General features: G+C 43.5%; 1 protein-coding gene across 1 annotated transcript in view; it reads right to left on the bottom strand.

Moving 5' to 3' along the window:
- Nucleotides 1–18,188: 18,188 nt before the first annotated feature.
- Nucleotides 18,189–24,130, bottom strand: part of KLHL6 (kelch like family member 6) — a 51,273-nt gene continuing 45,331 nt past the window's right edge. Inside the window, exons 6-7 of the mRNA XM_019735759.2 lie at nt 22,633–22,846; nt 18,189–19,072 (exon numbers count right to left, since the gene is read on the bottom strand). Coding sequence (XP_019591318.2) covers nt 18,771–19,072; nt 22,633–22,846 — 516 coding nt within the window. The 3' untranslated portion in view covers nt 18,189–18,770. The remainder of the gene's footprint in view (nt 19,073–22,632; nt 22,847–24,130) is intronic.

Below are 24,130 nucleotides of genomic sequence, written 5' to 3' on the forward strand. Positions count from 1 at the left end.
CTCCTTTTGCCCACTCTAGCCACAGTTACTAACATGGGTGTGTTTACTGTATAGCAGGCACGTCTGAATGTGTTACATATATAGCAACTCTTTACGCCTCAGACGACCTATGAGGGAGAAATGATCTCTCATTTTGCAGAATAAGAAACTGGCACCGAGCCATGGGGTTCACCACATGATCGCTATAAATTCCAGACACCGGGGCAGCTCATAAGCAGCTGATCAGTTCCAGGCCCGTCCCTGAGCTCCTCACCTGCCCTTCCCTCCTGGCACTGGCACAGCTGGTCTTCCTGGAGCTCCCATCAGGATGGGAGGGCAGGGGCCCGGGTGGGGCAGGGCCAAGACAAGTGACCCAAGAAGGCAAAGAACATGCTCCACTGTTTGAAGTTTGGAATCACTCACTTATGTTTTGCTCCCACCTTCATTTTGTCAGAGCTTTTTCTCATTTTCTTTGTAACACGCCTGTTTATTAACCCTTCATCTCACTTTGCTAACTAGCACTGCTCACTAGATAAGGGGTAGAACTACCCTCCATTGTGTACATACAAAGTTTCCCCCAGAAAGAGAATTGGCACACCTGGGGAAGTGGTAAACACTGCTATCAGGCATAATGGTAGAGATAGAGACAGAGAGAACAGGGAGAGAAGAGGCGAGAAAAGGATAAAATACAGCAATCAGCACATTATCTGTTAAGGTGAAAGTCATCTAAACTTATTTGCTGACCCCTCTCTCTCTCTCTCTCTCTCTCTCTCTCTCTCTCTCTCTCTCTCTCTCTCTCAATCTCTGTCTCTCTTTCTCTCCCCCTCCTCCTAGAAAAATCTGTCCTTCGTCCTTCAGTTATTAGAAAGCAAAATAAAAACAGTTTTTAAACCTATGTTTGCCTTCTTTTTTTATTTTATTTTTTCTATGATTGAATCATATATTTCAATCCTTCCATTCTTTCTGTAGACTCCATACAGGGCATGGCACAGTATTTGGTCCCAGTACCAAATGCCTCTGTAGAAAATGCTATTTGCCCATCAAATCGCAGAAAGTAATAATTTATAGTTGGTAATTTGTTAAAAAGCCATTGGCACTAACCCACAAATAAGCTGATTTGTTGTTGGTGGAGAACAAATACATATGTTCCTTTACCCACTCCAGTTATAAATCCTGAGCCGAAGTAGGCATTGTATTAGATACTGTGTATATGTGCAAATGTTTGCACAAGTTTGTATTCTTTTCAGGTCCAAGCTGAACAATGCCCACCCAGGTCCCCATGTCAGCCTTGCACTCAAAAAAAACCGAAAAACGAAAAACAAAACCATACACCTAGAACTATACCCCTACCCCAAAATGTCTGCCCTGGTGCCTACACATGCACACTCCACACAGAGAAGAGGGCAGTGGTTTGTGAGGCCCCTTCACCCATCTGGGAGGATTTCCTACAGCAGCCTGACTTCCCAAGGAGGCCCCTGAAAGAAAAAAAAGGGAAAGAGGAAAAACCACAATAACGCGGGTCAGGACAAAGTACTATTACTTTTATTGGGAAAAAGTATGCAAAGATTTTGAAATCGTTTGGAAATAAACACAGAGAACAGTGATGATGGTAATGTGACCAAAATGAAGATAGCGGACAAGGCAGTAGCTGCTTTAAAGAAAGAAAGTTAGAAATTTGATTTTCAGAGCAGAACAGCTTTTCTACAAAAGACAATCAGAAAAGGAATATTGTAGCTTCAAGATGATGGGCTTGGAAATGAGAGGAGTTGTGATGTGCACATCAGAATGAGGAAGGAGAGATAAGGCAGAGGAAGAATCGGGAGAAGCAGCCTTATGGGAAAAATTCAGTGAAGAGGGTGAGTTTTATTAACTGTGGAAGAAGATGACCAAAACCTGAAAGGAAGAGAACACATGAGTAATCACGAAACCAGCTTTGATACCTGACCGGCTTACTATCTAGCAACTGAAGCATTTCGCCATGGTGCCAGGCTTCACTTGTCCAGTTAACGGGCTCTTTCTGAATTCGGTGAGCTAGGACATTTCCTCATAGACCCTATACAGGCCCTGCCCTATGAATGCAGACACAGCACAGCCTGTGTGCTCTAAAACTGGTGTGGTGTAAGGCTGGGCTGTGAGAGGGATGAGGTGGAATCCTGACCTAGCTGCCTGCTGACCACCGGGTCTGGACAAGTGACCCAACTTCTCTACACCCCACGGTACCTTCTGCCAGGAAGGGTGCAGTGAGGACTAAGCGCAATCACAATAACGTGTTTGAAGTGCTGAGCATGGCATCAGGCCATCCTTGTGGGCTGTGTGGACGGCTGTTACCCTCACGCCCTCCACGGATAACAGAAAGGTCCGCTGTCTCACTGCGGTCTTCCTGCTGCATCCCATCGTCATTGCTATAGGAGGACCTGCTGTGCTTCACGGCTCTGGAAACGCGTTTCTGTTAATCCAGCATCGCCTGATAAAATAAGGCAGCATCTCCACGATGCCTCCTCCTCCTTTACTGCCCGCCTTCCCCTCCCACCCACCCACATCCCTCTGGGTGTTCTTTCCTCCCCACACTTGCTCCTCAGTGGTCTCACTCATTGCCTTTAATCCTGATTTATATTGCTAGTCTAGATTCTGAGCTCCACTCTTGAATGTCTTCATTTAAATGTGTCACTTCAGTCTGAAGCTTAACATGTCTAAAATGAAATATCCAAACACGTTGTGGAACGGTGACCGGGTGGGACTTGAATGTCCCAAGGGCCAGAATCCTCCTCTTCTCACCAGGGGACCCAGCCCAGGGTTGTACGTGTCCATAACAGTTGGTGGCATTCTGTCACTGTGGAAGCTGTCTGTGGATCTGTGTTCCCCTCAGACCTTTTGAGGGTGGAGCCCACATCCTGCTCGTCTCCAGTGTCCCTGAAGAAACCCCCACACACAAGCTCTGCACAGAGTGGATATGTATTACTGCTGGTTGAATTCAATTTTTGCTGAATGCTTCCCACAGTCACCGAATGTTCAAACTTTCGTTCCAAGAAGCCTTGTCACAGTACAATGGCCCCAGTGTACTTCTCCTGTGATGCCAACAGGCCCCAAAGCTGACACTGGAGCCACTCTCACCCGTCTCGAACAGCCCTTGCTTCTGCTCCTGTGGTTTGGCACGTTTGGCATCCTCCTTCAATTCCAGGACCGTGGCAGTTGGAAGAAGCCATAGTAGACACACCCAGATGTGGAAGATGAAGGGAACTGACCGTACAGAGGCACTCGCTGCAGGCCATTCTCAGAACCCATTTTCTTCCTTTCTCGTCTCATCTGCAAGGGGCTGGGGCCTCCTACACTGACCATTTCCTTCCACATCAACACATAAGGGCATCTCTACATGTCCATGGAACCCTCAGCAGGGCCCACAGAACAGGGACAGCCTTGGAGAGGCAGGCTCTGGTTGCTGGGACCCTCCTTGGCCCAGTAGAGCTGTGCTGTGGAGAGGGTGGGCCTCTCTCAGGGAAGGAGGGGAGGGGAGAGGGCTGGGGGCAGAAGTGAGGCAGGCACAGTTTCCCTCCATGTTGCAAATGCTCAGACAGCCCGTGACAGTGGCCCGATACCACTCCCGGACACTGGGTCTCTCAGCATTTCCTCTCCCCTCCCACCACTGCACATCCCAGGGCCATTCGGGGTTCTGTGCAAGTTCCAAGGGGCCGCCTCTAACTGCACCCCCTTCTCTCCTACTCAGGAAGACATATCCAACTTGAGGGACTGACTGACATTTGTGTAGGGATGATAGTGAATGCTGTCCAATTAATATTTCTATTTTAAAAGACAATTGGTACCAGCCTTGCCACAGCTATCTAAACTGAACAAAATGGTTTGGGTCCCGTGACCTGAAATGATTTGGGTGGTACCACGGAAAACAAGAAAAGGTCAGCGCATAGAGACATTCAGAAAATCACTGTGGGGATTACAGGCCTAGCGCAGACGCAGTCATTTGTGTTAGGAATTGTGCTCTTCAGTTTGCTTGTGCTGATATTTTAAGGACAACTGTCATTCTCTATTTCCTTTTCTATAGTTAATAATTCCTAGGTGCTCATTGCCCGCTTTATGGAGAATATGTGGTTCAAATCCCACTTAAACCAATTCATAAGGTAGTTATTATATGCTTGCCTGGGATTCATATTGAGTATCATTTGAAATAAGCAGACCATTAGTTAAGGGTTAGAAACAGTTTTGCTATATTGAGATTTTTGGTATAACAGCCCTTCTAAAAAACCAATTCTAAAATCGTTGGTAAATCATTTGATCTGAAACAATACATATTTTTTGAGTCAGTATGGTTGGTCTGATGATCTCAGGTCCTAAACCTGTATTAAACACCTATTTGATCCTGCAGATACAGAGTTAAGTAATCCTAGAAAGAGAGAGCATATTTCTGAGCCATATGTTTCTACCACAATAAATGAACAAACAAACCTCTTGGGGGAGGAGGAATTAATAGAATAATAGGATATCGGCAGGAGAGATAAAGCTGCAACTAGGTCTGCAATAAAGGTGCACAGGGCAGAGAAAGCAGTGTGTCTCTTCTCAACATTTTTTGATCTTTGACTATTTTAAGCACACACTTTTTTGGGAATTTCCTTTGTACAATAGACTTCTTTTCATTTGCATGAAGTGGAAGCTTATTCACTGTTTCCCAATATCTTGTCTTTATGGAAGATTCTCAAGTTGCTGGACACTCCTATTGGAGTGAGTACCAGGACTCCCCTTTCCCATTAACTGAGTAACAATGCTTTTCCTACCAGCAGTGTCCCAGGAATCTCCTTGGGGCACCAGCGATCTCTCCCACTGTGTCTCGTTATGTTTGGGTTGCAGGTGCGCCTGTGCATTGTGGCTCCGAGATTTGAACCTGATTCCTTGAATCCCAGTCATAAACTCATATGGGCTGAGCCAGCAGCCCTTTTGCTCCAACCTGCTTACTACCTGTGTCCTTCCTGTGCAGGCCCTGTCGTTTAGGGAGCTATGCTGCAGAGTCAGAATACTGACATTCATCCTTGGCACACCAGTTCCTATCACCGGGTTTAGAGCTGGAAGGCCCACACTAGGGCTCTTGCTGGCAGTGCCCAGACAGCAGTTTGATCCCAGTCAAGTCACTTAATGCTCTGAGTCCCAATTTCTTCTGTGAAATGAGAATAACAGTACCTACTATTGCTCACAGAATTGGTGTCTGTCTGTTCCTTAAATCTGACATTCATCCATTCTATAAATATTTGAGAATTTACCTACTTGGAAGACATGGGGACACAGTTGAATAAGACAGTACATCTGCCCTGGAGGAGCTCTGTGTCTGGTGTTGAATGGATCAAGGAATATGATGCACATATCAAAAAAATAACTTTATTTCACACCCATTAAGCTGGCTGTTATAAAAAATGGAAAATAGTAAGTGTTGACGAGGATGTGGAGAAAGTAGAACGTGGTACATTGTTGGTGGTACTATGAAACGGTACAGCTGCTATGGAAAACAGTATGGTAGGTAGTTTCTTAAAAAGTTAAAAATAGAATTACCATGGGATCCAGCAATACCACTCCTGGGTATATACCCAAAATAATAGAAAACAAGGACTCAAGCAGACACGTGCACACCAACGATCATAGCAGCATCGTTCACAAGATCCCAAAGGTGGAACGAACTCAAGTGTCTGTCAACAGATAAATGGTTAAACAAGACGTGGTGCATACAGACAGTGACAGATACTCAGCCTTCAACAGGAATGAATTTTGATGCATGCTACAATATAGATGAATCTTAAAAACATTATGCTAAGTGAAATAAGTCAGACACAAAAGGACGAATATTGTATGATTCCACTTACATGAGGAACCTAGAACAGGCAAATTCAGAGAGACAGCAAGTAGAATAGAGGTTATGAGGGGATGGGGAGAGGGAGGAATGAGGAGTTAGTGTTTAATGAGCACAGAGCTTCAGTTTGGGGTGATGGAGAAGTTTTGGTGATGGTGACACAACATTGTGGGTGTATTTAATACCACTGAACCGTGCGCTGAAACATCATTTAAATGGTTACGTTTTATGTCATCTGTATTTCACCACAATTTTTTAAAAAAATTTATAATGCCTGATATGCTACACAAATGCAGCATTGTTAACTTGAAATAGGATTCATGGGATTGTGTTTATAATCAACCCCTCTTTTAAAAAGTGCAGTATGCATGAAATTACTCTGTCGTTATTTATTATGTGGTATTTAAGAGTGGGCATCCATCCAGATAAACTTCAGTAATAATTTATTTAGGCCCCAGCCTCTCCCAAAAAGAATTTGAGGTAATTTACCCTAAACACATCAGAGTAATGAGATCAAATCCAATTAACATAAGACAAAATATAGAAACTGAGATACAAAAGTGGAAAAGAGGGAACAGCAATTGAGGAAAACACTCACCTGTTAGCCTCCCAGGAATCAGGGAACTGTTAAGATTCTTCAGGCCTTTTACAAATGCTTTAAAATACCATTGGCTTGAACATGATCATTGTGTGTGTCTATAGTGTTTCGCGTTGTAATAGTTCACAGTGCTGAGAATTTATTGTATAATTATAGAACACCTAATTGAAACCGAAGAAGGATGTAAAACTAAGAACGTGTTTTCCTAAGTCTGAGCCCTCAAGACCTATTCTGCACTTAATGAAACAGGCTCCTGGAGCGATATCTGCCCTGCTGGCCAAATCAATCTCCTACGCCTTGCCCTGAGCTCCTGCATCAAGTCCACACTGTAGCTGGTGTGACAGCCATGTCCTCCATCCAGGCGCCCCCTGCCTCTCACGCTCCCCATCCAGACTCTGCCCCAGCAGCCTGCTTCCCTCAAGGCCCCTGTGGAGCCTGGACTCCTACACCGTGCTCAGGTGTCCTTTCTGAAACACCCTCCTGTCTTCCTGGCCAGGTCCTCACCTCCTACAGAGGACAGTTCAGATTTCACCTTCTCCAAGACCTCTCGGTCACGTTGATTCCCCTTCTCCTGATGCTAACCTACTGCACACTTCAGTTACACATTAACTAGTTAACTGAGTTGTAAATGAACAGAAAGTCTTTCAACCTGTTTTTTGTTTCTTAAGGAAATGAAAAGCGAGGTGCAATTAGACCAAAGACCACATCATACATTTTATTAGAAATGATCATATATTTAAAGAATGATCTATGAGAGCTGGGGGGATACTCAAGATGATCTAATTCAGCCTTTTGACACATAAAGAAACAGACCCTGAGAAAGAAAGTGACTTGTTCGAGGTTATCCAGTATGTTAGTAGTAGAAATGGAAACGGAACGGTAGTCTACTTAATCCCAGTATTTTTATAATACCATAGTATTTTCATTTTGTGTTTGATTTAATAATCCGCAAAGAGGATTTTAGATATTCACCAGTAGAGGCCCAAAACATCATGATGAAGGGAAAAGAGTACTTGAAGCCACTGAGAGTCAGGACATCTCAGTTTCCATTCTAATTTTTTGAAAACTTAGCCCCGTAGCAAATCACTTCATGGCCCCGGGGCTCCATTTTTCATCTGTAAAAGGAGGGGATGAACTGGATGGCCTTTAGGTTGTATCTGCTTCTAGCATGTTATGAACCTATTATAGGTGGCCCAGACCCACCGCAGAACTTACAGGTACCAGGAGAGCATACGTCTCTGGCCCCTCCTCCATGCTGGTCCCCCTCCACCTGGCACACACGTCCCACTCCTGTTCCCCTTCTTGCTTTTTTCAAAACTTTACTCAAACTTCACTCACTAAATTTCCAGTGTCTTCCCTCACCACTGGCTAAATTAGATGTCCCTCTAGTTAATGTAAAATCTTGTGTAAATATCACTATTACCTTCTGACTGTCTATTATAATATTTTTCCTTATCTCATCTATAGGGATAACACAAAAACGGGCATTTGGTCCACCCCACAGGCTGTATTTGCTGACTCCTGATAGAGAAAACAGAAAGAGATGGGGGAATTCGGGGAGCTGCAAGGAGCAATCTTGTCTTAGTTGTAGAATTGATGGGTTAAAAAAAAAAAAAAAAAAAAGGAAAGGAAAGGAAGGAAGGAAAGAAGAAGGAAAGAAAAAGAAAGGAAGAAACCAGATGAGGTTAGAGAAACAAAGGGGAACCAACGTGTGTAGGGCTCTCTAGGCCTTTGGGAGAATTTTGGCTTTAGGAAAGTGGTGAGGCATTAGAGGATTTTGAGCAGAAAAGTGCCATGATCTGACTTATGTTTTAAAATTATGAAGTGCAAACATAACCTAGTTTTGCAACACGAAGTAGTAGCACTTGAGTGGATGAATTCATAAATAAAACACTTAGAGAAAATTCGCTTTGATACCTAATGTTTATCCCAAGGGCGTGTGCTCAGTTAGTTCATGACTTAGCTAAAGCAAAAGGGGAAACACTTTTGGAGACTGTCTTTACAGATTTCAGCCTGGATGAAGTTGATTTCACTCCATGTGTCAAAGGCTCCTCTCTGTTTACTCCAACACATGATAGAAATGCATTTGGATTCCATTTAGATCCTGACTGGTCACAGACAAGCTCGGAAGCTTGAATACTCATACTGAATAAAACTATTTTCTCTCCTGGGACTAGTTTGTGTAATACGGCAATGGGAGTATTTTTATCGCAGGACCATGGCCTATATTTCCGGTTTAGTCTCCACTTCCCTGAGCGGAAAGTTGGCTGCCGCGGTAAGGCTGAGTAAGTCATCTCAGTCACTCAAGGGAGCTGCCTTGTGCATCTTCCTGCCCTTATGACACCTATGTCTAAGAGAGGTTGTAAGGAGTAAGTGAGAATACGTCATAACTAAGGCATGTACCCTATGCCAGCACGTGGCAGGTGTTGAATACAGGGGCCCTAGGGCAGACTTATTTGGGTACCAGGCTGCAGGGAAGGAGCCCCTCTGCTTCTGGTGATTGTAATCATGGGCTCCTCTCTCCCACAGCTTCCGCTTTTCATTTCTGGATGGGGCTTTGTGCAGATTCGTTTATCCAGATGTTTCCTGCTTCTGTGTGCAAGACATATATAGGTCTGTCTCATAGCTGTCATTTCCAGGAATCAAAAAAGGTCTCTAGCTTCCTGAGATTCAATGTCTCAGCCAGATTCGTTTGCCCCTTGTAGTCACATTTGAAATTCTCATAATAGAGCTGTTACCTACAAGATGTCCATGCAACAAAATGGAAGCAACACCTTGTAGTCTCTGTGCAAAATGAATGAGATGAAACTCCTAGCACAGCACTGCCTCAGGCTAAGCTTTCACTCATTCATTATTAATTGGTACCATCAACTGTTCCTCAAAAGATGAGTTAAGCACCTGGGGTTCAGACCTTCATACAGGGAAATGGTGTACCTCCCATTACATGCTAGAAAGGATACAAAAAGTTGTGCAAAACTGTTTAGGTTTCTTTTCTGGAAGGGGAGAAAAAAAAAATAGATGGAACCAAAACAAAACTAGTTTCCCCAGTTTAAACCTGAGTGGGAAGAGCTGCCGCTAAACTAGTGGGACCTAGAGTGGTTGCCTCCTGCCATCTAGTGGCCAGAAAGGTAAAAGACAAATTTAGAGCAAAGTAATTGATCGTAAGTCATGCATGATTTTATTTTCAAAGTCTGTAATTCATGGAAAATGTGTTTTCTAATCGGGATAATTTAAATTCCCCATTATATTCAACAGTTAAAATACTTCATTCAGTTAGTTAAAGCAAAACGACAATACTAGCATTCAAACATTAAGCCCCAAAACTAAATTTCCTAAAACATGTAGTGATGCAGAAGGTCAGCTGAGGGAAGAGAGAACGCTCCCCAGGTCTCATCAGCATGCATTTTAATGGCCCGATCATACCCATTCATCTGGTCCTTCTCTACCAACACATTCCGTGTTTATTCTGGCACATGGACTCACAGTGCCCCAGAGACCAGGGTTATGTCTACCTAGCAGCCTGCTGGACACTGGCTGGGACCAGAGTCATTCCATTCATTTTTCAAGAATGCAACTATCCTTTGTAACCCGGTTGAATACTTGGCAAGGGCCGATGTTCTTAGTGTAGTCTGGGGTGTGTGTGAGGGTGTGTGTGTCTGAGTGTTGTTTTTCGTCTCCTTTTATTATTAAGGCTGTTCATGACCAACATAACCTGCTTCCTCTCTAAGTGTTCATGAGGATTTCCTTTGTGTCCAGCATGAAAACAATAGCAGCCCGATCTCCCCCAAAACTAAGTAATAGAAGCAGACTTGGAATATCCAGAGTTGTTCTGAGACTCTCTAGTTATTGTTGTTATAATTACTACAAACAGTAATCATAAAACATGCTATATTTGAGTTTCCAGGCACTCTACATTATACACATGTTGGCTAATCCTCACGCCAACCCTACAAAATAGGTATTATTATACACATTATGGAGACAAAAGAAAAACTGATGCTCAGAGAGGTTCAGTGGTTTACCCAGGATCACACAGCAAGTGAGTGATTGGCAAAGCCAGAACTGCACGCAGGTCTGACTTTCTGAGGAAAGACAATTTTAGCAGTCAATTGTATGGAGCCTTTACAGTCTGTCAGCTAGTGAGCTGAGATTTCACGCGTGTTCTTGTTTGAGTTTCACCACGACTTAATGAGGTTCAGACTACTATTAACCTCCTTTGGAGTCAGGGAAGTGCAGTGGCCACTCTGCAGCCTAGTCTAACCCACCACGTCTCCAGCCTTGGTTCCTACTTCAGATTCCAACCTACCTCCCAGGAAGACGTATTTTCTAAAATCATCTGGAAATAACACGTTTAGCATCTAATTTTTAGTTTGCATCTGATCTGCCATACATTTTACATAGACATTTTTTTTAATGGTTTGCATTTAACCCCTAAGGTTTTTTTATTAGTTTGGTTTTTTAATGTGCTGAATCTCAGTGCACACTTTTTCAAAAATCACCTAGGCTTCCTGGAGGTCACTGACTTTCAAAGTTCTGGCTTTCATCCCCTTGTGCCACCCTACTAATATCCCCACTGATGGTCTCATTACCACCAGGATGCCCTTGCTATCTGAGTGCTGCCAACTCCACTTCTACTGGGAATGATAGATAGATCTCAGTTATTTGAGAGGCTTTCTCCAAAGCCTCCTAGACTCCTGTGACTAGGCAGTCTGGAGAGCCAGCCCCAGCCCACCGCCATGTGACTGCACAGGGCAGGGTCAGAAAGACCAAGGATTTGGAGAAAGAGCTCAATGTTTGTTGGCTTCACAGAAACCTGGGGTTCAGCAGTTTCTAGCTACTCATTGTCACCGTGAATGTAGCAGACTTGAATTTGTAAGCCGCAAGCTTGGGTGTGTAACATTCATGAATCGTTAGCATTTCTGAACTTGTCCTATGCCCGGTCGTCTTACTCTGGCTATACTCAAAGTGCTTACAGTGGCCTTGAGACTCTTACCATCTCTCTGAATCCACGCCAGCCACCAAGACCTGTTTACTGTTCCCTGAATACACTGAGCTACCTGCCTTGAGGCCTTTGCATTAGCTGTTCCCTCTACCTGGAACAGGCTTCTTCCTGATATTCGCAGGCCTCACACTTTGTCTTTACTCAAGTTTCTGATTAACTGTCTCCTTATCAGCAAGGGCATCCCTGCTCACCTTCTTTAAAGTAGCATGCATACCTTTTACCCTGCTTTACTGCTCTTCTAGCATTTATCACTACTTGACATTATATAATGTACTTCTTTGGTTATAGCCTATCTCTACTGGAATGTTAACTCATGAGAACAGGGACCTTGTTTTGTTTGTGGATGTGGAGCCCTAGTACCTAGAGTTATGCCTGGCACATAGTAGGTACTCAATAAGTATTTGTTGCATTGTTTCACGAAGACCCCATTATTTTCTTTATTTACAACTCTATTTACAACTCAGCCATAATAAAGTCAAATGTGTCATTTTTTTCCCTCAGGGTTTCTACAGTGGCCATTTCTGGCAATGCAACATTCTACCAGGAAGCACTTTGATAATTAAAAACCCCAGCATTTCTGCCTAGACTATCTTTGTTACTGTCCCAGTCTCTGACTATTTCTGGCTCTGTCCCACGTTTCTGGGAAATTACTCAATAGCACCATCTGCTCCTATTACTATACTTTTATTATGAAAGAATAGAATTTCACCCACAAAAATTCAGTTTATCTAAGGTCAGACTCATAAGTTTCTTCGGGCCATCATATTTTTCCCTCTGGTTTCTGCTCTAACTGTTACACCAGGGGTTTCACAACTTCCTCTCTCCTCATTCTTGCCCAGGTCTGCACCCTACAGCCTTGTTCTTCAGATGTGGGTTGTGAGTTGAGACCCATTGGTGGGTAATGAAATTAGCGAGTTGTGAACAGTATTTTTTTTTAATAAAATAGAATAAAAAATATTGAAAATGATTTCATTTTGAAACTGTGGGACATAGTCCAAAATGTTTGAGAGCACTGCTCTGGCCTATATAGGTTGAAAGAAGTTTTAGTATTATTTTTCTCTTTAGTTGTCTTCAGAATATTCTAGAAGGAGGAGTGTTGGCACTCCTACTCTCACAGTGGGCTTGTGTTGGGTTGTAGAAAATTGTCAGTTCTCTTAAAATTTCCCCAGCAGCAGTAAAAGTGGTGGGCACATCTGTTTCTTTAACAATATGTGTCTCATAAAGCAAATATACCTGGGGCACTGAGAACTGCAAAAATCCTTTGCACAAACATGCCATCCAAATCCCTGCACTAAATGACTTGACCAACCCCCGAGCATGGCTGCTGGCAGCCTAAGGTCACATCCCTAGAATAACCCAGCCCCCCTTATGAGTTTCTATCTGGAAAAGCTCAAGACCATCAAAAAGAATTTACCATTTGTTCTGGCCAAGGACTGACCATAGGCCCCCGACTCCCTTTCTTAGAGCATTTACTAAGAAGGTCTTACAATTGTAAATCTCGCCTCTGTCCCTTTGAGATGTATGTGTCTGGCTCTCCTACAGCCCAGGAATGTCTTTCTCAAGGACCTGAAAGCCATTCCTTTGAAATGTAATCATCAGGAGGGATAAGCCCGCAGTCTCCCAGTGTCCCTGGGAGGACACAATCCTAACTTCATGGTTGACAACTAGCAGACGCAGCTGGCCTAATCTCATTTACTGACGAACCCTTTGTCATTTTTCACTTCCCTGACTCTTCTTGAGCCCCTGCTGGCTCCCCTCCCTACACCCTCAAGCTCCCTTTAAAGCATCCAGTCAGCTCTGCACAAATTGGACTGGGGTTCAGCTCTTTCCCCTCCTATCAGTAGTGACTGAATAAAATCTGTCCTCACCATATTAGTGTCCAGCTTTGTTTATCTTTGACAGCATCTACACACATACCTCCTAAGGGACACACTGCTTCTCAGCGGTGGCCAAACCTTGCCATCCTCATTATCCAGGGCATTGTTCCTTTCTGTGCTTATCTCCCTATAACACGTCTAAGACCAGTATAGTCTTACTTAACTGTTCCAGCCTGGTCTGTGATGTCCTTTGGGAAATTAGGTGAAGAGTTATGTACAGGACTCTTTCCTTATAGGGACAAGAGTTTGGTCTATGAGATCCCCCACTGGGAGTTTCTCCCTCCACTGCTAAAGTTGGGGGAACTGGGTTAGTTTTACTAAGGGAGCAAGAAAGCTTCCTTACATACAAACCTTCCTAAAGAATTTGCAGCCAGGAAGTCCCATATCCTCTTTTGCTCTTTCTCCAAACCTCAGAAATTAGGAAACCCTGAAGGCGTAGGGTGCTGGGGTAGCTAGAGGTCAAGACAAGGAGGGTAATGAGGTCTCTATGTTTGGTGACTCCAGGGGAGGCAGCCAGTTAAGGACCCAGGCAGATGATCAGAGGTGGGACATGTGTGTCAAGGTAACCTGACAGGCAGCGATGAATCACAAATGAGAATCTGAGCACTCAAGAAGAAAAAGAAAATCCTTAGGCATTAGAAACAAACATGGAAGTGAAAACCAGAGTTATTGGTACGGCAGCTTGGGTCAGGTGGAACCTTACCCGAACTAGACCCTAGCGCCATGGGTCTTTAACTGTGGCAGCACACAGGAACAGAAAATGAGGCATGGGCCACGGGAGGTGGGGAAGAATTGAGATCCTACATAAAGGCCGCATCTCCAGTGAAAGGGGGGTTTGTCCGGGGGAAGCCAGACAACAACAGAAGGCACCAGGAGCAGAAAGAGGAGCCAAGGAAAGGTGGGCAGGTGCCAGGCTCTGGCCAAGCTGCCCAGGCATCAGGTTACCTCTTAGATCCGGGAGGGAAGTTGGAGGGCTCCGCAGTGAAGTTAGATCAAAACCCCATTTTGACTCACAGCTGGTGCACTGGCTGTCAGATCTACAGCCCAGGATTAACTCCAGAACACGTCCCACCTGGGAGATGGGGCAGTGCTTCCCAGGGTTTTCCACCCAGAATCCCTAAGGCAGAGAAGCAAAAACCTCTATTTCTAAGGAGTCCCAGGGGGAACAGTCTAAAGCTATTCATGTGACCCCACGTTTTTTTAAAGCCTTAGGTTTTTCTTTTCAATTGCATAGGACCTTTGCATTGTACTCAAAAACAAACTAAATTGATGATAAGTATTCCAGTGATTGAGAACCACCGCTCTCTGTCTCATATGCCAAGTTCCATGAGCCCTGATTTGAGAAGCACAGATCAAATAAGGTTTCAAAGACAACATGTGACCTGGTTGGTTGAACCAGGGCTGAGAGGTCAGACCAGAAATCAGAAACCTGGAAGGGAGTCTCCTGTATTAAGAGGTAAGACCAGGCAGGATGAGAGTCACACAGTTTGGCAAATTGGTTGGTAAAAGCTTGTTCAGAGGCAATGAGGCATTAAGGAGAGAAAAGTTGTTTACTTTTTGCCATTCTATAAACCAATTCTGATTAATCTTATCCTAAGAATTTATCTAAACCCTCAAACCAACTGAAATGTTTTAAATTTCCACCTCCTAAATTAATTTATATTCAGATACCACTTACGCAAGTCAAGCAAAAGCAAGCAAAAAAAAAAATCACCTAGTGATTACATACAATATATTCTTATACAGTCCACACATATTTCATTGAATAAATAAAAACTTTATTTGTATATTTACCAAAAACAATAATATCCTTAGTTTGATCACTTAAAAAAATACAAACTCATGTAACCAAAATACTTAAAGGATTTGGTTAACTAAGTGTTGACTATCTTTACCTATAAATATAAAAATCCAACCTGTCAAAACTGGTTTTATAATAGCCATATTTGAAATAATAGTGGGTTTCCATAAAGGCTGACTCTTTGTATTATGAGATCTATCACAACATGCAGATCAGACATTAAAGGAAAAAATGATTTTGCAACGCTAAGTTAGAACTTTACATAAGCAATTCCAGTGGTATTTACCCACTTTGAAAATTTTATTGAGTACTTTTTCTTTTTCAAAATCAAGTAGGAAAAGTAGATAACAACAGTACCTCAAGGACGTTTATAAATAGCAAAGCTATACTTTTCACAGCTATAAGCAAAAGGTATTTGCGTTTCCCTGAGAGCACAGCTTGCTTTGGGTTCAAGGGCAGTGTGTGTGTGTGTGTGTGTGTGTGTGTGTGTGTGTGTGTGTGTGTGTGTGATGAAGTCATTGACAGCAGAATGTGATGAGAACTAAGAAGAGAATATAATTTGTTTGTGTTTCAGTGTGCTTAGCTCCCTGCCCATTTAAAACCAGCCTTGTCAACTGGGATGCCTTAACCTCCCCTATAAGTTCCACCGCCTCTGAGTCCCTGGGTCTCATTCTCTCTAGGTCCACTAAGGTAGGAGACCCAGCCAAGCAGCTCAGAGGGCCCCACAGAATACAGGTCCAACTGTTAGTCCTGCCCTAACTTGTGCCACACTTCTAAGAAGTGGGTTCCCTCCTGGAACCCCTGTTCCTTATTCTCCCCTTACCATTCTTGAGAATGGAGTCATGTTCACAAACTCCAGGGCCCCGATATCATTTTCTAGGCCTATCATTTTCCCTTCAATGTGATCTCCCCCTCCTCCTACCTCATCCTCTTCCTCCCAGCCAGGGATGCTGTTCACTCACAGGACCTGTGTCAAGATCCAGTCCACTGTGCTGGGGCTTCCCACCGTCCCCGCCTGAGTCCTGGGCCCTTCGTTTCTGGCTCACCGGCAAAGGTCGGCCTCATCCCCTTGCTGGTGGCATGGGTTATGACAGTTAACTTGCTGCAAACCAGATTTTTGTTTATCTTGGAAGGAAAATTATATTTTAAGAGCTTCTGCTCCCTGCTAGTGCCTAGAAGCTTAAATCCTGATGTCATAAAGTTTCCCTAAAATGACTTGAAATTTTTTCTTTCCTTAAAAGCTACAGATTGGAAGATTCACATGCAGAACTCTGGATCATCTCAGTAGGTAGGTATGCTGCTAACCCATACCATTATTGAGAATCCCTACTTCTTGAGGACCAGCCACCTGAGATTTTACCACAAGTCACCTGCATATCTAGTGATATAAACATCATGTAGATTTATTTCTTTGTCTTCATTTAGGTATTCTGAACTAGTCCTGAAACTTGGATCCTGCAAATTTATGACACAGGGATCCTAAATCAATGGGATTGACCCATTGATGGGTTCAAAATTTGCTGTTTTACTGAACGACAGCCATGACAAGGAGCTGTCTTTTTGAGGGGATGCTCTTTGTGTATGCCAGTGATGCTGTCACTGGATATCCTCTTTGGAAGTTCTTCCCTGAAACCATCTTTGGAATATCACCGATTCTCCTATAGTTCATCGTTTCTGAAGGTGAGCTCAAAGAAAGACAACCATGTAAGCAGTGGCCACATCGTGGACCTAAGTGCACAGCCTCCCAGGGAGATCACCTGGAAGGACAAAAAAGACATGGATGCAGCCTCCTAACTTTACATACATTGCATTTGTTGTTAACTTGACAAAAGGAAAATTATAATATTGACTAGTGGTCCATTTACCTGCTTATTGAGTGTCTCCAGGGTGGGGATTTGTCTTATTCATTGGTGTTCCCGAGGCTTGACAAACATAAAAAACTCCTTGAATGTCTTCTGAGCTGAACTAGATTAAATTGTTTCCATTGAGAGCTTTGTTAAGGTTCTTAGACTCATGAGTAAATTATATATGTGTCCTAAATTTCTGCAAATATGTTTGCATTTTCCCATCTTACGTTCCATAGCAGGGAGCTGAACTGCTATGTTCCGTGTAGAGCTTTTCATACACCAACATGCATTTCATTTATCCTCAGTGATCTGAGTATAATAAATAGAAATCTCACTTGTAACATCCCAAGTCTTCTTTATCTGCTTTGAATGTTAGCTTCTTCTAATTATAACTTTTCTAAATTCACTATCAACTCTAATACCTCTAACTTCCCAAACTGCTGAGACGTACAGTCATAATATGCCATATCTGACATGAAATAAAACTCTATAAAGAGATTTGAAATCATACGATGAAAATAAAGCACATTGGGTAATGCAGTTACTATGTTGTTACCATTGTTGCTTTTTAAATACAGCATATGAAACAGGATCTCTTAATCTGTTTTGCCAACTTGGGGATTAGAATGAATTTCCAGTGAGCTCATTTGAAAGCTCTAGCACTTAAAGTGAAGAACAGACTCTGTTCTTTGAGTCAAAATTGTGCCAAGCTGATCCAAAAAAACAAATAGAAGGGCTTAAAAGGCACTGAACACTAAGTTTCCAGGAGGGTGGGGTCTCAGGGACATGGACCCAAATCACTATCTAAGAAGTGGAAAGTATACTGTCAAGAGGAGTTGGTCGTTCCTGCAGTGGCTGGCCGTGTTAGGGTGTGTATCTTTTTAAAACAGGGGTCTCAGTACCTGGGAACCTCTTTTGTCCATGGCAGTACAACGGTTAGACATCAAGAGGCCAGGACACTGGACTGTGCTGAAGGTACAATTCTGTCTGGTAATGACATTCTCATCCCAAATGGGCCTCCTGTGATCATAAAAAAAAAAAAAAAAAAAAGAAAAGAAAAGAAAAAAAAAAGAAAAGAGGCTTTTGATGGGGGAGAACAGAACACAAGTCTTTTATCTCTTTCAAAGCAAATGGGCCTTCCCAGATTCATCTCTCTAGACCTGTGAGATAGAACAACCTATGAGAAACTCTTGACAATGAACCCAAGGCTCCAACACAAAAGGATTCCATATGGTTTAAATATAAGGGGGAAAAAGAAAAGAAAACAGAAACACCTTTATTTCCCTGCCTTGCTGAGAGAACAAACTTGTCAGAACAAAAAAACAAGGCAGTTTTTTGGGTATTGTTTTTGTTTTTCTTTCCTGCTCTGAGATAGACAGCATGGCAGAAAGGGCACTGACTTGGAAATTGAAAAACCTGGGTTTAGACTCCTGGCTTTGCTAGTTGTAATCTGAGTGGCCTGAGGCAAATCATTTGGCCTCTCTGAAATGCACCAGTAAAATAGGAGTGTTAATATCCAGTCATCAGGTCATTATGATGGTAAGTGACTTGATATACAAAAGTTCCCAGCAGAGAACCTGGCATGGAGCAGGTATGTCCTGAATGTTAAATATTCTTCTTCTTCTCTCCTGAGGTAGGTTATACAAACATTCCTGGCTGCTCTCAAGTGTACTAAAGCTATACTTCCAAGGGATTCCCTGATGAATGGCCAAAAACCCAAGACCAGCCTGCCGTCTGAAGTGGGGCAGGCAGGGCAAGCGGTGTGGAGGGTCTCCCGGCTCAAGGTCAAGGTCCAGCTCCCAGCATGGCTCCGCCTTCCTGCTGTCAGACCGACACTGCTCCGGGCACGATTCTCCGGATGTGGGTGTATGACTTTCTGATGGTGACACTGCCGTGATGCGACACTCCCCGGGGCAGGACGCACTCTTCTGTCAGTTTTTGGGCCTCAGGGTCCCAGCACAGCACCGTGGCAATGACCTCGTTCTTCTCATCCCTGCCCCCAGTGATGTAGAGCCGGTTGTTGCAGGGCGCGATGCCGCAGCTGGCCCTCTCGTGGCTGAGCTGAGTCACCAGACACCAGCTGTCCTCAAGAGGGCTGTAGGCGTACAGCGCTCTCATGGCCCCACCTGAAGAGGAAGGGAAACATGGTGGGCATCTCACTATTTTTCAGGTTTTCTTCCCCTTTAACCACTAAAACCCTACTTCTGGGTAGGTCAAGTCTACCATCTCGCCAAGAGAAAGTAGATTTATGGCTTTACAGAAAGCCAGAGTGGACCGCTAGGGGCAGGAAGTGCTGGAGACACTTCGCAACCCTCCTTCACATTCTAAAACCAGGTGCTAGTCAGGTCCTAAAGGACACCGAGCTTGCCTGGCTGCCGGAATGCACCACAAGGAAGCAATAGCTGGAAGAAATACCACCTGGTGCATCAGGTAGACTCAGCTCCAAATCCCAGCTCTGCTACCTTTTGATCTGTAATCACCAGCATTTAGATCATGGGGTTATAAGACGTTAAATGGACCTTGTGCACGAAGCACCTGGCAGAAAGCCTGGTACATAGAAGCCGTCAATACATGGCAATAACTAGAGGTGGTAGCCTCTGTGTAGGCTGAGTATGACCTGGGACACCAGCCCAAGTTACTCATCTCGCGATTAGACCTTTAAGCAGAGTCATTGGCCTGACCATACACATGCATTAAACCTAAAGCGAGGGAGAGAGGGGTTTTTTCTTGATCTGCTCCCATATTTCACTTCTCTGATTAGCTCTTATTTGCTGACATTACTTATTTTTGGCATCACCTTAATCAGTAGTTCTCAATCCTGGCTGCACATTAAAATCACCTGCACATTAAAAACATTTGCCCTGTTGGCCAGCGTCCTCTTTCCCATTCTGATTTCATTTGTCTGAAGTGAAGCCCAGCTACCCAGATTTTTGTAAAAAGCTCCCAAGGTGATTCTAATGAGGAGTCAGAATTGAAATCCATCATCATTTAACAATTACATGCTAACTGTGGTCTGGCAGGCCAGGCTTCTTCTGGTGAACTGCAACTTTTCAGAGCTCCCAAAGCAAGTAGGGAGAATAACATTCCTATGAATAAGAAATAATGATAGCTACCATTTACTGGGCACATTTCAGTGTCTGTACATTTTCCTGCAGCACTTCTAGCTCTTCCCCTGGGCCTCAGTGATGACCTGCTTTGTATGTCTCATCCTAAATGTGAGCTGCTTCTGCCTCCAGGGCTGCAAGGTCCACCAAGGCCTGGACCAATACCATCTTCTCTTCCTTTTCAACTAGGAATTTGTGAGTTCTCAGGAGGACCTCATCTGATCTACCCGCATGGCTGCATGGGTGTTCTGAAGAAACCCAAAGCACTACTTCAGCAAGGTGTGTGCATCCATATGTTCATTGCAGCGTTGTTTACAATGGCCAAGGTATGGAGGCAGCCTCGATGTCCATCAATGGATGAATGAGTAAAGAGGAGGTGGTACATATATACAATGGAATGTTGCGCGACCAGTGAAAGGAATGGATTCTTGCCATCTGGGGCAGCATGGATAGACCTGAAGGATAGTGTGCTGAGTGGAGCATGTCAGACAGAGAAAGACAGATGAAATGTGATTTCGCTTATATGTGAAATCTGAAGAATAAAATAAACAAACAAAACAGAAACAAACTCATAGATACAGAGAACATTTTGATGGTTGCCAGATGGGAGGGGTGTTGGGGAGTGGGTGAAAATGGGGAAGGGATTAAGAAGTACAAATCGGTTGTTACAAAGTAGTCATGGGGATGTAGGATATATGAGGTCTGACAATTAAGTTTGCGATCTTGCCACCATGCGCTTATATTGGCAGCACTGTACAAAGAGCTTGGTAAGGTTTCGTAACCTTGGTATATCAGTGTCTCACAGCTGTGTTCATGTGGACAGGTGGTGGTGTCTTGCTGAGTGGCATTCATTATTGTGTTTTTGTGTGCCGTCGCGAGAATGTCCGAGCTTGAATTAGAGCAATGAACAAACATTAAATTTTTTGTGAAACTTGGCAAGAGTGAAAGTGAAATCAGGGACATGTTAGTCCAAGTTTGTGGGGATAATGCCATGAAGAAAATGGCAGTGTACAAATGGATTAAACATTTTTCTGAGGAGTGAGAACACGTCACTGATGAAGAGAGGTCAGGACATCCAATAACAAGCAGAACTAAAGAAAACATTGCAAAAATTCGTTGAATTCTTGTCAAAATCGTTGGCTGACTGTGAAAAGTATAGCAGACAAGGTAAACATCAATAGAGAAACAGTTAGGAAAATCTTAACTGAAAATCTTGGCATGAGAAAGGTGTGTGCAAAAATGGTCCTGAAGGAGTTCACTGATGAACAAAAACAAAGGAGAGTTGAAGTTTGCCAAGACCTCATGGAGAGGTAAGACGATTTTTTGAGCCATGGTATCACTAGTGATGAAATATGGGTGTATGAATACAATCCTGAAACAAAGCGTCCAAGTGTACAATGGAAGTCGGCCAATTCTCCATGACCAAAAAGTTCCATCAGTCCAGATCAAGAATCAAAACAATGTTGCTAACCTTTTTTGATATCCATTATGAATTTGTACCAACTGGACAAATGGTTAATCAAGGTTACTATTTGGAAGTACTGAAAAGGCTGCGTGAAAAAGTTAGACAACCTGACCTTTTCGCCAACAATTCATGGCTCTTGCATCACGACAATGCACCAGCTCACACGGCACTGTCTGTGAGGGAGTTTTTAGCCAGTAAACAAATAACTATTGGAACACCCTCCCTACTCACCTGATCTGGCCCCCAATGACTTCTTTCTTTACCCAAAGATAAAGGAAATATTGAAAGGAAGACATTTTGATGACATTCAGGACATCAAGGGTAATACAATGACAGCTCTGATGGCCATTCCAGAAAAAGAGTTCCAAAATTGCTTTGAAGAGTGGACTAGGCACTGGAGTCAGTTCATAGCTTCCCAAGGGTAGTACTTGGAAGGTGACCATAGTGATATTAAGCAATGACATATGTAGCACTTTTTCTAGGATGTGTTCGTGAACCTAATTGTCCCACCTCGTGGCACAAGGAATGTAATCAATAATATTGTGGTAACTATGTAAGGTGTCAGATGGGTACTAGATTTATCAAGGTGATAGATGGAAGGGGGTTGGGAGCAGGATAAAAATGTGAAGAGATTAAGAAGTTACAAAATAGTCATGGGGATGTAAAGTAAAGCATAAGGAATATAGTCAATAATATGGTTAATAACTATGTATAGTGCTCAGTGGGCACTAGACTAGTCAGGGGGATCACTTCTTAAATTATATAAATGTCTAACCACTATGCTGTACACCTGAAATTAATACAAAATAATATTGAATGTCAACTATAATTGAAAAAATGTAAAAGGTGAGGCAGTGAAGAAGAATAAGAGGTTCAAATTTCCAGGTATAAAATAGATAAGTCATGGGGATGTAATGTACAGCGTAGGGGATATAGTCAACAACATTGTGATAGCGTGGGACAGTGTCACATGGCTGCTGGACTTATCATGGTGATCACTTCCTTAGGTCTATAAATCTTAAATAACTATGGTGTACACCTAAAACTAATATGATGTGTTAGCTATATTGTAATAAAAACCTTAAAAGAAAAATAAAGAAGCCATTTGCTCACTTACCAACGACATAGATGCAGTCCCGGAAACTCACTGCATTGATGCATTTAGCCTCCACGGGCATGGACGACTTAAAATTCCACTTATTGGTTGAAGGGTCATAACACTGAGTCTTGTCTGTGGCAAGTTTCCCGTTGGGCCCGCCCCCGATCACGTAGAGCTTCTTCTTATGGCTGGTGGCTGCGAAGGAACTGACGTGGACAAGGAGCGGTGCAGCCTGCAGAGGCGCAGGGCCCCGGGAGAAGCTGTCAGTCATGCTGCCCAGATTGCTGCAGTGGCTCACAGGACACAGGCCAGGAGCCAGCGGTCACACGCCTGGGCATCCTTTGCCTGAAGTCACAGGGCCTGCAGCCTTGACTCCCCTTGAGACACAGAGAGGATCAAACCACACATCTCCCACCCTCCCTCCAGACTCTGGGCAGGCTAGAGCTCAGTGTTGGATGTTTTCGGCCTGTTTCTCCCAGAGTTCAGCACTCAGGTGAGGTGGGGTATTGACAGGAATAAGTGTTTATACAGATGAAACCAGCTAGTGTTGGAGAAAAATACTTTCTCAAATGTGCATATTCATAGTCATTCACTCAAATAGTATTTACTGCATGCCTACTATGTGCCAGGCATAGTCCTGGGTGCTTCTATCCAGGAAGAAAAGCTGGTCCAAGGGTTTCAGGTGGCCACAGGTAAGCAGATTCTCCCACTTTGAGGCAACATGCAGATTTGGGGATTAAGCTGGACTCATGCTTCCACCCTGTGAACCCTGGGGCATTACAGGGGACCTCCAAGAGCCTCTTGCCCACTGACATGACCCTCGGGGTCAGGGAGCAACTCTGTGATGGGACTTGCCAAATTGAGAAGCTCTTAGGCACACGCTCCCATAAATGTTAAGGGCTCCCTGTATGGCACTTTTCAAGTTGACAAGTCTTGGTTGGGTGCCATGATGACCTGGCTACCTTAGCTTGTGCCTGCAGTGACCATGCTTTATACTCCCCAAAGCAGGAACATATTCTGATGTATGATCTAATAAGGAAAACAAAAATTTGAAATTGGGAATAATCTGGAAATACAGGAAATGAGATCACTTTACCTTTTTAAAAAAATATTGTGACAAAAACACTTAACATGAGGTCTACGCTCTTAACAAATTTTTAAGTGTAAAATAGAATATTGTTACCTGTAGGCACAGTGTTGTACAGCAGATCTCCAGAGCTTATTTATCTCGCATAACTTTATGCCCATCGATTAGCAATGCTTTACCTTTGCTGAGTATGAAATAAACCTGAGGTTGTTTTGCTAAAGTCCTTCATGCAGGCATGTAAATGCCTCATCATTGATAGGCAAATCAACAAAGGCTAATGTCTAAACACTACCAAATAACTGCATTCAATAAACAGTGTATTTATTCAAGAGATCCCTATGTTTTCCGTATGGAGAACACAAGGGCCGAGGGCATCTGAGGAGACATAGACTCTGGGACAAGATATACATCAAGGTTAGGACTAAGCCT

Source organism: Rhinolophus sinicus, linkage group LG01 (assembly GCF_036562045.2).
Source record: "Rhinolophus sinicus isolate RSC01 linkage group LG01, ASM3656204v1, whole genome shotgun sequence".
Taxonomy (NCBI): Eukaryota; Metazoa; Chordata; class Mammalia; order Chiroptera; family Rhinolophidae; genus Rhinolophus; species Rhinolophus sinicus.